Raw genomic sequence first — 21,858 nt, forward strand, 5'->3', positions numbered from 1 at the left:
AAATAATATTAAATCTAAATCTGTGATAGTTTGGGGTTTAACTGCAAACGTAGAAACTGCGTTATTTTGTGCAATGAAGGTTGGATTAAAACTAAACTTGAATGCATCATGAAGTTAAAAGGCAACCGTACATTTCCGTGCAGACTCGCAGCTAGTTTTGTGTGATATTATCAAATATCCTCACAAGTCAAGCACCGTGACTTAGTTCACTCGTCTCGTTGTTGTACAAATGTGATGGAGTAACAACTCGTGGAGTTTTAACAAGAACCACCGGCACGTGAGGTTTACCTGCGAGTCAAAAATCGGGGTCCAAAGTACCCTGCGTCAATACGTCACGCAAAACAGGAAGTTGGAAGCAACATCAACCTGTGCGGCGAGAAAAAACGCCCCTCCTGGGTCAGTCACACATGCTGTCCAGCAGTTTTAAAGAATTCAAGGTTTTCTTTTAACGCGTTGTTAATATTTACGTCTGTCTGACCAACCGAGCTAACCCTGGCTTGTTTCGGGACGGTGACTTCTCCATCCTCGGTAAGCTAAAGGCTAATAGCAAGTAGCATGGTGCCTGTTGTTAGCGTGTATTCAGAGGTTATAACCAGCTCTGAACCCCTGTAATATCTACCGTGGTGTCATCTGAGTTCATTTATTTGTATGCCCTAAAAACGATCTATAATAATAAACAAGGTCACTTTTAGTCATTATAATTTACACCTTTCTTGACTTTACCTTGAATTCAGGATGTCTAAAATGAAATTTGCTGATGTGCTGTTTTGATAATAGATACAAATAGATTGCTAATGTATGTTTCTGGTAACATAAACACAACATAATGTATGTTTCTGGTAACGTAAACACAACCTAATGTATGTTTCTGGTAACATAAACATACGTTGTAATCTTTCAGTAGTTTAATTTATTTATTTTATCTTTTCCCCTTATACTGCAGACCACCTTTGCATCAGTCAGTGGAAGATGCTTCTTCGGACATTGTGGTCGAGACTAGGAGCTCAGCGGCTTGCTGGGAGCAAACAAGTCTGTATTGGGTCCTCGATAAAATGTTTGGGTGATTCCCCAGCGTTCACCCCAAGGATCCACTCCTCATCATGTACAATCACAAGGACCTTTCATATAAACACATTTCACCAGCAGCACGTGCATAAAACACATGTTCACCCTGCTGTGGCTGGGGTTAAAAATTGTACTGTTCCTCTTTTAACCCTCCCCGGGACTCCGATCAGCTGGAGAAATGATCAGCCTCGTTTCAATTCATCCGACATTGTAAAGTCGGTGCTAAAGCCGACCTTAAAACCAGCGATAGTGCCTCCTAAAGGGAAAAGGCCTCCTAAAGGACCACGAACAAAACAGCCTTCTCGAGCCAACCAGCCTTCAATGAAAGAGGATGAGGTGATTCGTTATGTGGTCAAGTTAGTTATTTCTTCTTTTTTTTTTCAGCTGTTGCTGCATGTCAGCTCTTGGTTCAGTTATTAATTCAGATGTGATTTTTTTTTTTCTTCCCCGCAGGATATGATGCAATGCATTGCCTTTGCGACAGCAGACCAGTATCATTTACCAACGCTTAGCCATGACTTGATAAACCATGGCTTTCAAGAAATAGATTTACCAAGAGGTATAACCCAAAGAGCTGTTTATTTATAAATATATATATATATATATATATATATATATATATATATATATATCATATATATCTATATCTATATATATATAATATAAGCATATATATGTATATCTATCATCTCTCGTCTGTATGTCTGTGTGTGTATCTATCTATCGTCTGTGTATATCTATATCTATCTATTACTCTCTACTTCTATCTCTCCTCTATCTCTTCTATCTGTCTGTGTCATGTCTCTATATCTATTCTTTATCTCTTCTCTCTCTCTCTCTCTGTCTGTGTCGTGTGATCTCTCTCTCTCTGTCTGTGTCTTCTCTATTTCTGTGTCTCTTCTCTCTCTGTGTTGTGTATCTCTCTCTCTCTCTCTTCTCTCTGTGTCTTCTGTGTCTCTGTTGTCTGTGTGTATCTTGTTAGTCTGTATTTGTTGTCTACTCTCTCTCTCTCTATATATTATATATTGTCTCTATATTATGTATGTATGTTGTTGTATGTGTGTATATATAATAATTCTCTCTCTCTCTCCTATGTTGTCTGTTGTACTGTGTGTGTGTCTATCTCTATCTCTCTATATATCTCTACTTCTCTCTATATTATCTATCTATCTCTACTATTATATTGTAATCTTCTGTCTCTCTCTCTCTCTATATCTCTCTGTATGTATGTTGTACTGTCTGTTATGTCTGTGTGTGTGTGTGTGTCTCTCTATATATTCTATCTTAGATCTATATCTATCTCTATCTCTCTATATTCTCATATAGATATATATGTATATATGTGTGTATGTATGTATGTATATATATATGTGAGTGTGTAGGCTCAGCTCAGCTGGAGGATTGACTGATGCATGCTGCTATGATCAGTTTTTCTCACTGTCCTGTTTTTCTTTCAGATGCGTCCAATGTCCTGGTGATAAGCACAGAAAATGCTGCTAAACCAGATGATGATGCGCTCGTGTTTTTCTTCAGGTATAACCAATGAGCTTCTTGCTAAACAACTAAGTGTTTTTACAGCTTTCTATACTTCTTTCTCTAGACTGCAATAACACTTGTTTGTTCTGCAATGAACCCCAGTTTGTTTCCACTGAGGCTGAAATAGTGAGAAGTGACTAATTCTCGAAGGTTTGATATTCTTGAGATTACGGCCACACCAGACCTTTAATGTTAGGCTGCTTTATTCAGTCATAAACAAGTTTTGATGTGTGTTTGAGCCGTCATCATTCTAAACAGCCAGTTGTGTCCACATTTCAATCATCTGACCCACACTGCCAACCTCAGAGAAATGGAGTTAGGTTATTTTGTTTAAGATGAACCCAGGAATATCATTTTTGACTGAAAGGGTGCTCACCTTGAAGTACGGCTGGGTATATGGCTTGAAAAATTTTTTTTTTTTAAAAACCTGCTTTTATTTCAAGCATTTCATCTGGGAGTTGATCTGAATTCAAAGTGCAACTAAATACAAGCTGTGAAACATTTGTGAAACAAGATGGCAGCCCTGCCATTGTAAACAATGTAAATGTAACAAAATATTTTATGAGCTAAGAACAGGCCTCACTTTATGTATGTAACTTCAAACTAACTAAAAATGAGTAAATTAAAGTGCCCCGTATTATGGTAAAAGCTTTTCCTATTTACAATATTTTGACAACATATTTTTCTAAACATGGTCCGTTGACCCCTGCTGCTGGTCTTCCCTCTCTCTCTTTCACCCCATTTCCTGTTAAGTTTCTTTTAAAATAAAGGCCATTCAGGCCAAGAAAGAAATAGTGGACAAGAGTCCAGAATTAAACCAGGATCTCGTTGATGGTTACAAAATGTGTTCAGTTTCTCTGCAACATACTGGGGCAAACTGAAGCAAATATTCACAGGGATGTTGATCTTTGTGCGTCTGAGGGTTCTACAGACCCTGTCACATTTTAAAACAGGCCTTAAAACCTTCCTTTTTACAAAGAAACCTTTTTGTTTGTAATGGTCTCCTTTAAATGCTTTGTTTTGCTTTTAGTTTTTTTTTTTTTTTTTTGCATATAATTGCCTTAGAACTTTTACTTGTGTGTTTTAATTACATTTTGTCCTTCTTCCTATTTTGTTATCTATTTTCTAGTGACTGTAGTAGTTTGAGATTTGTTGGAAATGTAAAGTGCACTACAAATGAAATTTATTATTATTAGTATTGTTTACCTATAATTTTGACCCTGTGAAGATGAGAGAAAATCTGGATGTACTGGAAAGTCTACAATATATTCCAGCGTGGGCATCTAATTCTTTCAGTGATTAAAATTCTTTATTGTATCACCATTTTACCCCAGAAGAAAAATGGTTCAAGTAAATCATTAAAGGCCCAAAAATGAATATGACATTTGTGCCGATAACAAGATTATGTAAATGTTTTCCAATATTTTATAGCTTGGTCTAAAAACATAGCCTGTGTAAAATTAAGTAGGTTTTGAATGAGCTGAAAATCTTTTCACATGAAAGAAAGGGTTGTAGAAATCTAGTTTTCTGTCTCATCCGATGCTCAGCGCTGGTTCTGATGTTTGTTTTGAATTTCAGAGAGGGATCAGTGGTTTTCTGGAATGTCGAGGAGAAAGAGGTAGCTATTAATTTAAAGTTTCTTGTTTCCAAACGTAACCTATTTCTGTCATCTTTTGGGAACCGATTTTGTTCTGATTTTCTGCAGATGAAAAAGGTTTTGAGACTATTGGAGCATCATGAGATCCAGTCCTACGAAGTGGCTTTAGTACACTGGGAAAACGAGGAGATCAACTACACTGTGGGAGAGTAAGATGGGCTTCACTGTCAGTGTCCTGTAGCAATGCTCCTCAATGCTTTCTGCTCGTTCTGACATTTAAATCTTCTCTTCAGAGGAAATACAAAACTGGAGAGAGGCAATTTTATTCTTAGTTACGAGATGGAGCAGCATGAGGCTGTTCTGGAGAAATTTGCATTTTCAAACGCACTCTGTCTGTCAGGTGAGAATTTGATCTTTAAGGATAATTACAACTGACTTTTTTTTGTGCTGTGTGGCTTTTACTATGAGCCTAACTCCTTTTTTCTTCTTTTTTTTCCAGTAAAGTTGGCGATATGGGAGGTGGCTTTGGACAACTTTGTAGAGTCAATTCAGTCAATTCCAGAGGTACAATGGACAAGACAGAGAGAGACTTTATGAATGTTTAATAACACGATTATATAGCAGATCATACATGCAAGTTGTCGTTGGAGGACATCAATATTAATATAATTTGTTTTCTTTAGACGCTGAAGTCGGGACAAAGAGTCAAGCTTTCTTCTGCTGAGGTTATGCAGAAGATAGGAGAGCTTTTTACTTTAAGGTAAATTACTGTGACTCCAAACAGCAGCCCTCTCTTTTTTTTTTCTTTTCTATTTTAGTTTACGACTTAAGAGAAAGCCAAAGCTTTCCAATTACTCGGAACGCCAGTCTCTTCACTTAATTTACTATTTTTATCAGTTCAGGGTTTAGGCGGTGCTTGATGAAATTTTCAGTTGCCGTGTCTGTGCCGTCGCGTTTTGAACCGGCCACCTCTGGCGTGGCCAGAGCTCTCCATCCTTCGCTAATTGCCTCCTTCTCCCACAGACACTGCATCAACCTGAGGTCCGACCTGCTCCTCACGCCCGATTTCTACTGGGACAGAGAAAACTTGGAAAAGCTCTACGACAAGACATGCCAGTTCCTGAGCATCAATCGCAGAGTCAACGTAAGCAACGCTGCTCTGAGGAACAAAAATCCAATAAGTCCTGAGCGGTAGTGAGAGCTCTGGCCTCCTCCTTTAAACAGCATTGTGTGATTTTTAGGTTGTGAATGAGAAGCTGGAACACTGTACACAGCTGACAGACCTGATGAGGAGCCACTTGAGTGAAAAGCACAGCTTGAGGTTGGAGTGGATGATAGTGATCCTCATTACCATTGAGGTAAAGTGGGTTTACTTTAAATCTTTATTCACTGTACCTCGCAAAACCAATCCATTCCACATTTGTTGAGTTAAAATGGCAGATTATAGAGATTGGTTTTGGGATTTTATGTGAAATAGCAACACAGAGTTGTATGTTATTGTGAAATGAAGGGAGTTTGTGTTCAGGCCCCTTTATGCTGAGAACCCTACATTAAATCCAGTGCAACCAGTTGCTGTCAGATGTTGCACCATGAGTAAACAGTCCACCTGTGTGTAATTTAACTTCAGATCAGTAACAGCCGTTCTGTGAAGGCCTCAGAGATTTGTAAAAGGAGATTAGTGAAAAAACAGCGTCATTAAATGAGATATATTATGCAAAATCCAACATTTTTTATCCCTTAAATACATTTGTTGTGTACTTGGAGTCTCTAGAAGTGCAGAAAAATGTAATTTAGTCTTTCCAGGTACTGCGTAGTTATGTTTATATTCTGTTTGGGTCATATTTTTCAGTTCTAGCTCTATTCTGTATTATGTTTTTTGAACAGTTATGTCACATGCTGCTAAGCAAGGTCATGGACTTCTGGTCAGCCAATCTTGCAAATGCGCCATTTTTATTTTGTTAGAGTGATGTTGTAGTCCAAGGTAAAGGATGCTAAAGCTAGAAGTGAATACGTGAAAATGTTCGGTTGTTTGGCGTATTAACCCACACAATTCACTACACTAAAATGCTATTTTATTCAGTTGCTCTTCCTTTTTAATCATACTTGTATGTACATAGATTTAAAATAATTAAAAACATGTTTATATTACATAAAGTCAAGGTGAGCTCTGACTCTTTAGTTCGATGGTCAGTGCAGGTAGCCTTTCGTATGAAACAGTACCAATGAAGTAGCCCTGTGTCAAAATAGTTTTTGATCCATGCCCCTCATACTTGCAGTTGTAATGGCAGCTAAAGGTTGTCATAGGGTGGCTGTGAACTAAAACTTTTCCACTTTGCAGATATACTTTTATATTACACTTTTACTTTGCCCTTTGCTTCACATTTGTGCACTACGTTGTGTTGGTCTGTCATACAAAATCTCAATAAAATAATTTTTTTTTGTCATAAAATACAAAAAAAATGCTCTTTTTATTTTTGGAAAGCACTGTAAAATGTATTTACTACCATGTGTGAAATAACACAAACCTGTTTCTTGTTCTTCTTGTAGGTGATGTTTGAACTTGCAAAGATGATCTTCTAATCTGCTGCTTCAAGAAAGCACAATTCTAGAATTGACTTTAGAGACTACAAGAGATGAATGCTGTACTGTGCTAAGGTACTCATTAATTTTATGTCACAGTGAATCACTGAAGCAACCGCATAATGTGAAGGGGACCTGATTAGCCTTAGGTTTGTTACTCTTTCATTGAACGAAGGAACACTCTTCAAACGCACAATACAAATTTGATGAAATTATGTATGTATGTGTATATACATACACATACATATAATCATATATAAAATAATCATGCTGCCACCACATTTCATGGTTTCTAATTGTCTTTACATGATTTTGCTGTTTTACTGTCTGATTGATTGTTTATGAACCGTATTTCATGTGTGTAGAGATCTTGGTTCAAACTTGCTGACTATTTGAGTATATTTATTTTAGATAAATCACCAGGTCACACTCACCTTTAAGGAAAACATTCAGGTTCAGGTGACCTATTCTTGTTAAAAGAAAAGTAAATGCACATTCGAATGTTTCTGCACTTATTCAGTCCCAAACATGGTGTGAGGTTTAGTTTTTTTGTTACTTGTCGATCACTGTTTATAATCCAAAACATGAACCCTGATCAAACTGACTGCTGAGTAGGACTATACAAACAATACAGGAGAACTGGAATATGTGCAGGTATTATTTTATTCAAATAAACCAATGTTTTGATAATAAAATCCTGGCAATACACGAATAAAGGCCTCTCGAGGTTGTGTTTTACATCTTGTCATGTGAGGAATTTCTTTAAATTAGGACTGCATGGAATGAAAAGAAGACAAAGAGTAATTCAACAGCACATCTTTTCCTTCAGCTTGAATACAGAGCTGATTGTATCAAGAATATCCTATTTATCATTGATTCACAGACTAGGGTATGAAGACGGAAGAAGAAATAAGGTATGTCACGTTTAAGGCTCTGCATCAGGTTACAATCCTAGAACTCAAAGGTCAGTATTTGGGCACATTCAATAGCAAACGTCTCTACAGTGCCATGGCATGCTCTCCTACCCCCTTAGTTTTAACATTGACAGAGTAGTATTTCTTTGATTGCAAATATACTTTGTATAGCTCAAGTTTTAAAACTTAGAATATATGTACAAGATAAAAATAACACCTGACCTGTGTTTAGGTCGGTATTGTGTTTCTCAAAACCAAAATGAACTTTTTGTACTTGTCACATTACAGTCACAAACTTTATTGTATTTTATTATGATGTTATATAGTAGAAAAAGTAAAATAGTCCATGATTATGAAGTAGAAGAAACTTCAAACATGGTTTGGAACGTAGTTTACAAATACATCTCAAAAGTGTGGTGCGCTTTAGTATTCAACCCCTTTACTCAACTGGATCTAAATTATATCCAGTGCAAAATGTGTTTTAAGTAGAGTTACGATTTAAGAGCAATATACCAAATTTTGGACATTTCAATGAACTCTGTTTAAGCCATCATCTGAAATGAAAAGGGCATGGCACCTTTTTTGCACACTTACCCAGATAATGATGATTTTATGGAGGGCTGGCAAGTGACTCTTAAAAAGGAAGGCGTGCAGGAGCCACGGCAAGTATGTGGAAGAAGGTGTTCTGGTAGGGGATACCAAATTTGAAATTCCTGGCCCACATACCAAACACTGGATGGGATTTGATTGAAACGTAACCCATCTTGTCACTTTAAACAAGGCTGCGTACAGTGAAATGTAGCGGCAGCGTCACATTATGGTGTGGCGTTATTTTTCTTCAAAAGACTTCCAGAGTTTGAGCTATTATGTAAATAAGAATGGTCAATGCTGGGAGAGACTTAGCCCAAAAGACTTGCAGCTGCAATAGCAAGAAAAGCTAGTTCTGCAAAGTACTGATGTTGAGGGGGGTGAATACAAAAAATCTCCATATTTTTCAGATTGTTGAAAAATCATGTGAAAACTACACATAATTTTCCCTACCAAATACATTTGAGTTTGTGGTTGTAACTTGACAAAACCTTAAAAAGCTCAATGAGTATGGGTCCTTTCGCAAGGCTCAGTAGGTGAAATAACCAAACAGACTGAATGACAAAATGTGTGAGCTCATAAATAGGAAAAGCAGTGAAATACCTACATACATTAGTGTATAAAAAGATGCTCAGTTAAAATTAATGTTTTTTTTTCAAAGACAAACAAAATCATATAAGGTGTAAATCAAAGGGGGAACATCGGACATGATTAGTAGTCTAAATCGCTCTCTGCAGAACAACCATGTTTTGGTAAGAGGTTGATGGGATCACACTGCGTCCCCCCTGGGAAATGATCAAGTCTCCCTATCCAAATCCTTCGAATCACACCATCACAATTAACACTGTCTTAAAAATCATGGATGTTGTCACCACTAAATATGGGAATATTACTGGATTAACTTCATGTCAGAAAATGCTGCAGTGGCTTTTAGAAACGTTCACTCCTTGTTATGATTGTCCAACCTATGAAAAGAGAAGAGAAAGCACATGTTTGTCATTTTTCATGGGATTTATTAAATGCAGCATTTCTTTAAATGGACAGAGATTCTAAAAATACACCAAAAATAATGTATAGATTTACCTGTCATTAACCCTAGCGTTGGGTTAAGCTGGCTTCATTCCACTGCAGAGACACTGGTTCCCAGGTCCTCGAGTGCAACAGTGAAATCCTCCCCTTCACTTTCTATTTCACACGTCTCTCTCGTCAGCGCGTCTCGTTGGCTTTCTGTGTCCGCGGTCTCCAGGCTGCATGCCATCTCAAACTCCAGCTCAGGCTCCGCTTCCTCCTTTTGCTCACTTTCACTCTGCAGCTCAGCGTGTTCCTCCGCCTTGTCTCTGGATGTCCGTGTTTCCTGCTGCGGATAAATGTCCTCCTCTGCATCCAGCCACACGTCTTGATCGTTTTCATCCTCCGATTGTCTGAAAGCCCAAACCTTCCTCACCTCGGAGAGCAGAGGCTTACTCAGGAGCACGGCTCTCTTCTCTTGTCTTGACGGTTGGGAAACCTCCGCTGCCTGGACTTTTGGGTCGGCTCTTTCTGTAGATTGGATTTGTTCCACCGGTTCAGTTGTCTCCACTGCTTGGATACCCACATCCTGTAGCACTGGCTGACTTGCAATCAAGGCCCTTTGGATTAAATGTGAGCCGGCATCTGGTTCTGTGTTACTTGATGCCTGCACTGCGACCTCGTTTAGCTCTGTCTGTTTTTTGCATTCATCTCCTTGGCATACTGGCTCTACTGGCGCCTCTGCCTGAACTCCAGCCTCGGACATCTCCACCGGTTTCATGGGTTCGGTTCTCTCTGTAGGTGCAGCCGATGGCCATGTGGGGGTCTTCGCTTGAGCAAACTGTATATTCAGCTTGAACTCTAAGGAGAGGCTAGAAGGGGACTCAAGGTTCCCTGTTGATGATGAGATCACTCCGGCGCTCTGGGGGACTGCTAACGCAGCATTGCCAGGTGTGGCGATCTGTCTTTGAGGACTTGGAGGAGGTTCCCTGGTGCTTTCATTGGGGTCTTTTCCAGCTAACTCCTCTTCTTCTACATCTCTTGCTGTGGTGAACACTTCTGGCTCCGCGGCTTTCACTTCCTCCAAATCCTCATTTTGATCCTTGATGGAGGAGGTGTCTGAGGTTTGTGGAACAATGGTAAGTACCTTGGATTCTTCAAGGCCTTCTTGCTCAGCTGCGATTCCAGAGTTCTCTGTAATGACTACAGTCTCCTCATCTTGTCTTCTGATGACAGTTTCAGTACCGTCACTGATCCCCTTCTTATCTTCTGTCTCAATGGATTCCTTTCCATCCGTCTCACATACTTCTGTCATAGTTTCTGACTGTTTAATGACTTCTTCTACATCTTCAGCGTCCATCTTGGATGGTGTTCCCGGTAAGTCACTCGTCCAGTGCTCCATAACGTCTTGAACTGTCACCTGGATTGCTTCACTGGTAGTTCCTTCTTCAATTTCCGCCGTGGCTGAGAGGTTTTCTACTTTCTGAATGCTTTCATGGCACACGTCGATGACTTCCTTATCTTCTGTAACGCCTACCTGGATCACTGTGTCAACTGCGTTCTCGGCTGATCTGACATTGACATCCATCAGGAGCACCTGGAATTTGTGATTTACCTCAATCTCCACGGACGGCATGCGCATTGTCACCATGGCAATGCTAGACTCTGCCTCCTGGTTTACGTAGTCTGGCACTAATGGTGTCGCAGTCTCTACTGTATCAATGAACTCTGTCTCACTGGCCATCACACCCATCAAAGCTGCATGAACCACAACATTAGGTTTCTCAGTCGAAACGTCTTTAATATTACTCAGAACCTCGTGTGATATGACGTCTTGATCGGTCGTGGCCACCTTTATCTCAGCATCTGAAAGTAGGCCTGCATTTTCCCCAACTACCCTCTCTTGCTGCTCGCAGAGGCTCACTTCGTTTTTGGATTCTGGAACTTCTGCCATGTCTACACAATCTGGCTGGGTCTCCTCAAGACATGTTGTTTTTTCCAGGACCTCGGCACTCCTTGGACCCTCGTTAACTGAGGATATATGAACTGCTGTCAATGCTTTCATTCCCTCTACGTCTTCAGGAGCATTTTCTTCATGCTCAACCTCAGCATCACATGGTTTAGTATCCGTTTCCTGGCTTACAGCTTTCCTGTCTGGTTCTTCTGTGACAATGTCGGTGTCTTCTGGAACATCTTGAAGCTCTTGAGTCTTACTTTCTTCATTCCTTGGTGCCGTTGTTGGCTGACATGTCTCTACATCTGAGGTCATATCTTGTGCGTTAGGAGGTGAAGCTTCTTGTTCAACAAGGAGAGGTTCATTTGACTCTGTAATAACTGGTTCATCTGTGACTGTTTCCACTGCTGGAGTGTCACATGACATCACTTCCACGTCACGTGCGTCACGGCTAGTTGCTTCGGGGCCCAATGAAGGAGTTAAAGCAGCTTCTGGTTCCTGAGCGTGCTCAGTTTCAGGAGCATCTTCCACTTGAGTGATACTTTGAGTTGCACATTCAGGTTCTTCTTTTGTTTTCTCTTCAGCTGTTTCTGTCTTGAGTGCAGCATCATTAGGTGTTAAGTCTTTTTCCTGAACCTCAACAGTGATTCCGACTGACTCCAGTGTGGCTTCTTCAACCTCAGAAACTTGTGTAACCTTTTTTGCTTGTGGCTCATTGTCATCTTGCTCTTCATCTACTATAGAGGGGATGTTTACCAGCTCAGGTTCAGCTTTATTAAGGGACTGAACAACATCTTCCTCTGAATGAAGTATAGGTGCTTGTGGACATATTAACTCCCCAACATGGTCGAGTTCAGCTGCACCCGTTGGTGGCTCTTTGTCTTCCAATTCATCAGTTACGTCTTCTTTTTGTTCCTGTATGTCTGTTTCAATATCTTTATTAGGGGTCTGAATTACGTCCTCTTCAGACTTTGCTGTTGGTGTTTGTATAGATTTTAATTCTTCACCAAGTTCAGCATTGTCACTTTGAGCTGAATCGGTTTTTGTCTCGTCTTCTAGCTCTTCGGTGAGTTTGGTGGGAGACTCTACTTGTTTGGATTCTTCTGTTTCAGCTGGTGAAATATCTTCCAACAATACTTCCTTATCAAGGGACAGCACAGCATCCCTTTGTGACTCTAATGTTGGCGCTTGAACACTTTTAACTTCTTCTGTAACTTCTGACTGAGAGATTTGGGCTTCTTCTAGATCTGGTACTTTAACGTCTTGCTCATCTCTGACTTCGGTGAGAGACTCCAGCAGTTTGGACTCCTCTGTATATTTTTGAGCTGGTGAAATATCTGGCAATGATACTTGTTTATGAAGGGACTGGACAGCATTCTCCTCCAACTGAGTTTCTAATAATCCTGTAACTTCAGAGCCGTCGATCTGCGCTGCAGCTGTTTCTTTCTCTTCCTCCTCCTCCTTCTCCTCCTCCTCCTCCTCCTCCTCCTTGGTTTCTTCAGTCAGAGACTCCACCTGTTTGGTTTCACCTGACAATGATAATTCCTCATCAGGGGATTTGGCTGCATCTTCTGGCTCTAATGTTTGTGCTTGAACACTTTCTGATATTCCTATAACTTCAGACTGATAATTCTGTGGCTCTTTCTCATCTGCCTCCCCAATCCCCTCAGGTAGAGACTCTACCAGTTTTGGCTCATCTGTATCTGTTTCAGCTGTTGAAATGTTTTCTAAAACTGATACTTCTGTGTCGAGTGTCTGAACCATGTCTTTTTCCAGCTCTGTTGCCAGACTTTGGTACGTTTGAGCTTCAGCTATTTGGTTGTTTTCATTGGTTCCTTCAATAAGATCCTGTGATGGTGTTTCACTTAGCCAAATATTTTCCTCGGGTCTTTCCTCATGTGACTGGATATCACTCTCTCCCTTGGCCAGCTCCGCTGTTTCTGCTCTACCCAGTTCCTCCAGCTCGTCCACTTCAGCAGGAGATGGAGCCTCATTTTGGGCGCGCTCAAAGGCCTCGTCTTTGGTTTCCGTGTCCTCTCCTGTCACAGTTTGGTCTACCTCCTCCCTCCCACCTGCTTTCTCTGTGTCATCTCCAGATGTAACAGCAAATTGTTCTCCCCCAGAGTGTGCTTTTCTTCTGTCATTTTCAGCTTGATCAGTCAAAACTTCTTCAGTTGCAGCAACTTCTTCTTCTTCTTCTTCTTCAGGTGAACTCTCTCTTGACGCCACTGCATCTGCAGCCCCTGCATCTTCGACTACATGTTGCTCCTCTGCCGGAATGAGCAAAGCTTTCATCTCTTTTTGTAACTCTGAAAGGTTTAGCTCACAAACTTCATCCGCAGCAGGCTCAGCAGTGTCAAGCTCCTCTTTAGGAACCTCTGAAGCCATTTCTGTCAAAATAGCTTCATTGAGATGAGACATGCTCTCTGCTTGCACTGCTGCGGCTTCATTCACTGCATCAATTCCTTCAGCATGCAGGCCTGTTTTTATGCATGTTGCTTCTGATCCTCTGTGTAGTTCCAGTATTTTGGGCTGGTCTAACACAGGTGGTTCAAGTATTTGATGCAGGACTGAACCGACAACTCTTTCAGGGCTCGGTTCCTCCAAACACACTGGAACTGCCTTCGGGCTTACGGAGATAGTCTCGGAAACCTGCTGCAGGAGAGACTCTGCGTCCATGACGTCGTATTCTGCTGGGACAGGGGTTGTGTTGCCGGATGTTTTCGAAGACTCTGATAACCGGGAAACTGCGGAGACCATCTCTGTGTCGTCTGCCAGGGTAACGTCCGCTGGCTCCGGAGCAGTCATGGCCTCAGATGTGATCTCCAACAGGTCCTCCGCTATGGTTTCATCTTTCACCGCCTCCTCCATGACTGAGGCGGGGGTGGTCTCCGTAAGGAACCCCTCTTCTGGGATATCACTGAGCTGTTGATGCTCGCTTGATTCTGTGAGCTCATCTGGTTCTTGGGTTGTAGCAGCGGCTGATGAAGCCTCCTTTTCTAAAGCTCCTTCATGGTCTGGGATCTCTCTTGCCTCAGCGGGCACAGTATCTTGAGACTGGACTTCCTCTTTGGTCTCAGTGACGTCATTTGCTGTACAACTTTCTTTATCTACATCTGTTTCCGTTTCAGTTAAGTCAAATTCAGACAGTGGAACCACGGCAGGTGTCTCGGAGTCCTCGTCGGAGATGCTTGTTACATCTTTGCTAACCTCATCAGCAGAAACATCAACAGACTTCCTTGTTTTTCTTCCTGACAGGAGTCTCTTTATGGAAAAGGCAGAATCATCTTGACCAACGTCGCTGTTGCTTTCCTCCTCATCCTTCATTTTTCTTTTGGGAGTGACAAGCTTTTTAAATGATCTCCATGTTGAGCCTTCCTCTCCCTCTGGAGGACCTCCTGTCTGTTTGGGTGCTGAAGCCAGAACCTCCTGCATCTCAGTAGAAGCTCCCAGTGGTGCTTGTTTAGACCCACCGTTTTGCTTGCTATCTTCACTTTCCACTTGAGGTGTCTCATCCTCGGAGTCTGAGGTTTTCCGGCTTCTCCTCCTTCCAGATCCACACAACACAGCTTCCCATGACACGGACGAATCTTTTCTCCTTTTCCCTTCCTCCGTGCTGTGATCTGATATTTGCTCTCCTTCGACCGATTTTGCTCCATCTCTTGAACCAGGGATTGGGCCCTCTTCATGGTCCACAGAGGACTTCTTTTTCTTTTGGGGAGTCACCAGTTTTTTGAAGGAAAACCAAGCCCCGTCTTCCCCAGCCGCTGCTTCGGCAGACGTCTGGCCAGGAGTTTCCGCTTTCTTATTTTCGGCAGACTCTGCAGATGACAGAAGCTGATCCGAAATGTGTTCTCCAGAGTCGGACAGCTTCGCATCACTGGATTTTCTTCCTTTTTGTTTTTTGCTGAGTTTCTTGAAGCTAGAGCCTGACAAAAGCCTTTTGAGGGGACTTTCTTGAGCAATTTCCTGAGAGTTTGTGATTTCATTTACAACAATAGTTGGAGCTTTAGCTTCCTCCTGGGCTGATTTGGCGGTCAGGTTTTCCTCTTTAGTTTTCACTTCATCAAGCTCTTTCTCAGTTTGAACCCCTGGAGAAACGTCTTCATCATGTTGCTTATCGTGTGCGGCCTGGGTCACATGTTCTTCCCCTTCCACCAGTTCTTTCTCACCTACCTCTTCATCTTCCATCCTCTTCTTCTTTCGAAGACCGGAAAAGAGGCCAGTTGTAAAAAACTTTTTAAACGGGCTTGCAGTTTCATCAAGACTGGCTGTGGATTCTCGGCGGGGTTCTTCTTGCCGTGTTGCATCCTCACTGAGGGGTGGCAACGTTCCTGCATCATCAGATGTGATTTCCTCCTTGGGTTCTGTTGTTTTCACTTCTTCTTTTACCTGAAAATCATCATGTGGAGCGTCTGTCAGCATCTGGCACACTGTAGAATCATTTTCCACAGCCTCTTCTGCTGTGTTAAGATCTGCTTTTTCTTGAGCCTCCTCAATTATCTCCTTTGCGGTATGTTCAGGTTTAACGTCTTCTGGTTTGCTCGGTTCCTCTTCTTTTGGTACAGCGCCTTTGTCAGTGGAGCCTCTCTTTACTGTCAGTTTCAGGCCAATGTCGCTGAAAAACCGTCTGAAACTTTCATTGATGTCGTTCTGCTTGGCATCCATTTCGATCACGTCATCGTGTCCAACCTGACCATCTTCAGTTTCTTTGGTCACTTCCTTTAGATTAATTTCATCATTTTCTAAGGGTGTCTCGTGTTCTCTTAGAGGCTCTGGTGCATCTATGTCTGGACAAATGGCAGCTAGACCAGAAAAGATGGAAATTATAAACCAGTCATTTTTTTCTACAGAGATGATGCTCAGATTGTCTGCCATCAAACAATAATACAGTTAAATTCCTATATTTGGAAACACTGTATACAAAGAACTCATAATCATAGTTCCTTACTTGCTGACATTAAATCAGAGCTTTTCTGTTTTAGGTCTGTTAGGATTACCAGAATTATTTTTATTTGCTAAATCTCAGAATAGTGAGAGACTTTCTTCAAATACAGAGCTTTACATACACTCATGATATGATGATGATGTCATAGAGTCATAGAAAACATTATTAGGCCACCCTTGTTTTCTTCGGTTTGTGGTTTTGTTTAATGTCCGGTACAACTAAAGGTACATTTGTATGGACAAATATAAAGGAAACAACAAAAATTGTTCATGAGAGTTAAACTTAATACCTGATATAGAGCCATTCTCCATGTTTTTCTTGGTGATTACCTAAATCAGTTCAGTTCATCAATATCCATGGGATTGTATTGCCAAAAACAGGGTTTTTAGGCTGTTCATGTTATCTTTTCTTTCTGTTTTAGTCGCATGATACTCACAGGACTTAATACTTGATTGCATAACCATTCTTTGAAATTGAAGAAAGCAAAGATGGTCAAATATTTTTTTTCAATGACTGTAGCTTTGGAAACTTGTGATACGTTAAACCCCCTGCGTGAAAGGTAATTGAAGGAAACCCATGGATGTATTTTAGGGCACGGCTAAAAAAATTCCTTTATGTTTGACATCAGGGGAAAGTTAAAATAAATCAGCCAAAATATCAGGAAGCACATTGGTGGCTGCATTATGCTGTGGGGGTGTTTTGCTAAAGGGGGTATTGCTGCACTTTTCAAAATGGATGGTATAGCGAGGAAAGAACATGATGCTGGAATATTGACACAGATACTTAAGACTTCAGCCGGGAAGTTGAAATCCTGAAGGACAACGACCCATTCGTACCAACAAATTAGTGAAAAAATGTCTCAATGACTAGAAAATTAACATTTTGGAGTGACCATCAAAGTCCCAGAAGAAATCTGGGAGCAAGATGCACCAGTTCTGATAGGAGGAATATGAAGAATAGGCCTACACAAATCACGCCAGTTACAGAGTTTAACAGACAATTCTGCCAAATATTAACAAACTGTATGTAAACTTCTGAATTTGAAGAAAGTTTTTGAACACGCTTCAGGAATTTCTCTTTCATTACTGTGGCGTTTAGCAAACGGAACAAATTTTGGTCATCCTGACTGATCTAAAACAGGACGTTTTTATTTAATATCTGACAGTGTATGTAAATATCTGCTTTCAGCTGTATTCAAATTATGATTGCTCACCTTCTATGGCAAGCTCATCCTCACAGTGACCATTCAGTTCTACTATTGAGCTCTCTGCATTTTTGTTGACGTCAGAGATCTGCCCATTGTTTTTGAGAACCTGAAACAAAGCACACAGTTACATGATCAGTAAAAGATTTTAAGATTCATCCATCCATCCGTTGTCTATACCCGCTTGTCCTTGCAGGGTCACGGCGCCTATCTCCACCAGTCACATTGGGCGAGAGGCAGGGTGCACCCTGGACAGGTCGTCAGTCCTTCACAGGGCAACACAGAGACGCACAGGACTAACAAGCATGCACACACACACTTATATGTGGGAAAGTTGGAGCAACTGGTTGACTGGACTGTGGGAGGAAGCTAGAGTACCTGGAGCTAACCTACGTGTGCACGGAGAGAACGTGCAGACTCCACGCAGAAAGAACCCTGGCCGGGATTCAAACCAAGAACCTTCTTTCCGCGAAGCAAGAGTGCTGCAAACTGGAGCTGATTTTACTATCAGCAGTCAGCTTGTATGATTCACAAATGACATAGAAGTGTTTGCTTTATCTAAAGAGAAATTGACAATTTAGTCCTTGTGAATCTCTTGTGAAAGGGTTAAAAAATAATTTTACTTCTCTGATCCTCTGGTATTTCTTTCATTTTAAGCCGTGTTTTCTAAACAAACAATACAATCCAGTTACTGTTGTATGGTAGGAGACTGTGACCTTTCCGTTAACAAACATAATAGCCTGGATCTCAAGTCCATGAGACAGATTAGTGCGGTCAGTCTGAGCAGGGCTTAGAGTAAGAGCAGCGCATATCTAACTGGAAAGAGGACATTAACTTAATAAATCAGGATAAAAATTGCTGTGGGAGAGTTGTTGCATATAGGAAATCTAAAATTTTTAGCCAGTTTACTTGAAGCTAGCATTCCCTACTGTTATTTGTTGATGTCAAACTAGATCTTCCAAGTAATCCTCGAGGAAGATTAACCCTAAGTAACTGAACTACGAGATGCCGAAAGAGCAAATGCCATAATATGATTAGAACCTACTTTTCCTGTCAACGGATCGTCACTGACTTAGTTGCAAACTCCAGGTTTTTTAGTTTTGTTTTCCTTTATCTGGATCATGTTTGCTTCTGAATTTTTCACTGTTAAAAAAATAAATCAATCAAAAATATTTTGGGTTGCGAACTTTCAATTCTGATACAATTCTGAGTTGTTTTTATAGCAGCGATTCCCTCCATGTCTCATCTCTGGGCTTCAGATAAAAATATCACATTTTTATACAGCAATACATTTTTAGATCTACTCAATCATGTAGATGGATTCCCATGCAGTGCATTCCAGTGTATTCCTAGATATGACACATTACAATAAAATGTATTTAAAATAGACAATTGTTTAAATAAATCAAGATGGATCAAGGAAATCCAGACGATTGCATCGATTCCCTGATTTCGCAGCAATTCCTTCCTCAGTGCAAGAACAACTACTTTTGAGGAAGAAGAAGAAGAAGAAGAAGAGGAGGCCTCTGGAGGAACCAGGCTCAGTATAAACTGCCCTGACCAACTGGGGGTTTGATCAATAACTTCACAAAGGGACGAGACAGAGATCCTTTCCAATTATTACTTCTTTTTTTCTTTTTTTAAGTAAATAAACTTGATTGCATCAAGCTGAACACTAAGATTAGCATCTTATTTCTTCTTTTTCAGTGTAGCCCTCTTCTGTCATCAGGTTGGATGGAGATGGATGGAGTTTTCCTGCCACGGATTCCCAGTTGGATTTAGCTGTGGTTCCTTTGACTAGGCCGTTCAGGCTAATAAATGGGCTTTTCTCGGCGCTTTAGAGTCTAAGACATGCTATTGTAGCTATGGCTGTATGCTAATAGAAAGTGAACCTCTACAACACATTTTTGCTGCCTATATTTTTTTCTTCTTCTAGGATCTCCTTTAATTTAGCTCCATCTATTAACCCTCACCAGCTTCCCTGTCCCTGCACAAGAAAAGCCTTCCCGCAGCATGATTCTGCCACCACCATACTTCACGGTTTAGACGGTGCGTTCTAGGCGATATGAGATGGGAGTTTTCTACCACATATAGGCCGAAAAGTTTTGTTTTGATCTTCTCTGACCAGAACCCTTGTCTTCCACACATTAGCTATGTCCCTGCATGGCTTACAAACTCGAGGAAGGAGATCTAAGGGCTTTATTCCCACCACTGTTTCATACAGACCAGGTTCTTGGATTGGTCGACTAATAATTCTCCTGTTGACACATTCAGATGGTTGCTATATTCTTAAAAATGAAATTGTCACCAAAAGCAAAATAAGTCTGGGCGTGACGTGTTCATGCCTCTCCTCGCGCTGACAGAGCAGCTCATCGTGGAGGGTGGACTTCCTGCCCATCTTTGACCAGGTAATGATGGTGTACGTAAATAATCGATGTTGCTTTCTGCTGAGTGCAGCAGAGAGGGAATTTTATACCTCCCCTGGGCTTTACTTTTGTTTTTCTAAGAGGGAGTTTTCCTCCCCTCAGGAAATGCAAAACTATTGCATCAGGAAGGAAACGACGCAGATGGAAGTAAGTGTCTTAAACTGAAGCAAAAGTGGGCTCCTTTTTTTGGCAAACATGTAAGTTTAAATAACTCCACCTCTCAAATGCCACTCTCCTGCAACTTTAGGGCGCCATCCCTACTCTGACATCTGAATCAAAAGGCTGAATTACCTCCTTGGCGTGTTAGCAAGTCGAGCCTGGTCATCAACCATTTACATGATTCTGGTGTGTTGGAGCAAGGACGCATCCTAAAGTTGCAGGACAGTGGCACTGGAGGACTGGAGTTGCAGACCCCTGCAGTACAGCTTTCTATCCGTTTTCAAGAGCTTTCCTTATGCTGCAGCGGCATCTGCCCTGTCCTGCCGGCAGCAAAACCCAGCCTCAGCATCTTCCCCTCGCTTTGCACAGCCGTCAGCCCATGCTGCGTAAAATCTCTGCACAGTTATAACAGGTGAATCTCGTTCACCTAACTCCCAACAGATCTTCACACAACGGGACTTATTCAGGCTGGGATCGGCCCGGGTCGATAACATGATGTTTTACCTTGTCGATGTCCTGCCCGGTTTCCACATCCTTCACTTTTCCGCTCTCCTCTTCCTCCCCTTCCTCCTCCGCCGCTGCTGCATCGCTTTTGGCCTCCCGTGGCGCAGACTGAGCGTCTCCCATGATCGGATCTGCAGCGCGTCACCGTCCGGACGGAGGGAGCCGCGCAAAGAGACGGAAAGAAAAATATCCAAACCTGCCGGGAACTCCGCGGAGGAGAAGGTCAGCTCTCAACTGCTGCGGGATGGATCTGGACTAACTTGTCTTTTTTTTCCCCCCTCTCCTAGTCAAACGCCTCCCTTGGAGATCACATGAAGCTATAAAGAGCCGAGGCTGACCCGGTCCGGCCCGGCCCGGTCCGGCACGCCTCCGGATGCATCAAAGAAGGTGGGGGAGAAAAACAACACAGCCTCCTACTCAGATGACCGAGGAAATGTCCGAACTGCATCAAGTGATCTCAGAGCAGCTTGGAGATTAAAAGTTGTTCCCAGATCATTATGGGTTTGCTCATTTCTATCGGGATAACATTAAGTCTCTAGACTCCCTGAAAGTCCTCATAATAATGGGCGTTGTGCACTTTTAAGAATTAATATAAAATCTACATCAATATTACCTTCTAGCTTGTGATGGAAATTTCTGAATCAGCACAACTCAGGCATTAAATCCAAGTTCTTACTTCTTGAAGCTTGATATTTTTAATGAGATATGTCATGATAATTATGAAAACAGTTTCCCCCCCACATTGGTTCACCTCATCCATCCATCCATCCATTTTCCAAACCGCTTAATCCCTCATGGGGTCGCGGGGGTTGCTGGTGCCTATGTCCAGGCGTTCAGTGGGCGAGAGGCGGGGTACACCCTGGACAGGTCGCCAGTCTTGGTTCACCTCATAAGAAAGAAATTGATAAATAAGCCGACTTTAGCTTCCTGCTTCTCAACATACAAATGGAAACCAGATATTTACATACATAAAAAAAACTTCTTTGCCCTCACCAACATGAACTCAGACTGAACTCTTCCTGTTTTGGGGTCTGTTATGCTTACCAAGATTATTTGTAGTTGCTAAATGCCAGAGGATGAGAAAAAAAAATGTTTTTCTTTGAACCCAAAAGTTTACATAGTATTTATTATAATACGGCCTCACGGAGGGCACAGTGTCCTGTGTCCCATTTGGCCCGGGTCCAAGCCCAGATAAATGCAGAGGGCTGTGTCAGAGAGGGCATCCGGGGTAAAACTTTTGTCAGATTTACCATAAGAGTCAATGACAAACAGATGACTCACTGCAGCAACCTCTGAAAGGGAAAAGCTGGAAGAAGAAGACATAGTATTTATTAGAATTGACTTCTGGCCTTTCTTGGTGTTTTTGCCAAAATAT

At 41.5% G+C, this 21,858-nt stretch overlaps 2 protein-coding genes across 2 annotated transcripts; one reads left to right on the top strand and one right to left on the bottom strand.

Moving 5' to 3' along the window:
* The first annotated feature begins 103 nt into the window (after positions 1-103).
* rmnd1 (required for meiotic nuclear division 1 homolog) lies at positions 104-7,516 on the top strand. The gene is made up of 12 exons (XM_036150551.1): positions 104-528; positions 944-1,401; positions 1,519-1,624; positions 2,523-2,598; positions 4,180-4,219; positions 4,307-4,407; positions 4,492-4,598; positions 4,698-4,762; positions 4,882-4,958; positions 5,222-5,342; positions 5,440-5,556; positions 6,746-7,516. Exons 2-12 carry the CDS (start codon positions 970-972, stop codon positions 6,776-6,778), a joined length of 1,275 nt encoding a protein of 424 aa, XP_036006444.1. The 5' UTR covers positions 104-528; positions 944-969; the 3' UTR covers positions 6,779-7,516.
* akap12a (A kinase (PRKA) anchor protein 12a) lies at positions 7,424-20,606 on the bottom strand. Its single transcript, XM_021320999.2, has 4 exons — positions 20,484-20,606; positions 17,404-17,503; positions 9,364-16,047; positions 7,424-9,245 (listed from the first exon to the last, which is right to left on the bottom strand). Exons 1-3 carry the CDS (start codon positions 20,604-20,606, stop codon positions 9,398-9,400), a joined length of 6,873 nt encoding a protein of 2,290 aa, XP_021176674.2. The 3' UTR covers positions 7,424-9,245; positions 9,364-9,397.
* Positions 20,607-21,858: the final 1,252 nt, after the last annotated feature.

This window comes from Fundulus heteroclitus, chromosome 19 (genome assembly GCF_011125445.2).
Source record: "Fundulus heteroclitus isolate FHET01 chromosome 19, MU-UCD_Fhet_4.1, whole genome shotgun sequence".
NCBI classification, from domain to species: domain Eukaryota; kingdom Metazoa; phylum Chordata; class Actinopteri; order Cyprinodontiformes; family Fundulidae; genus Fundulus; species Fundulus heteroclitus.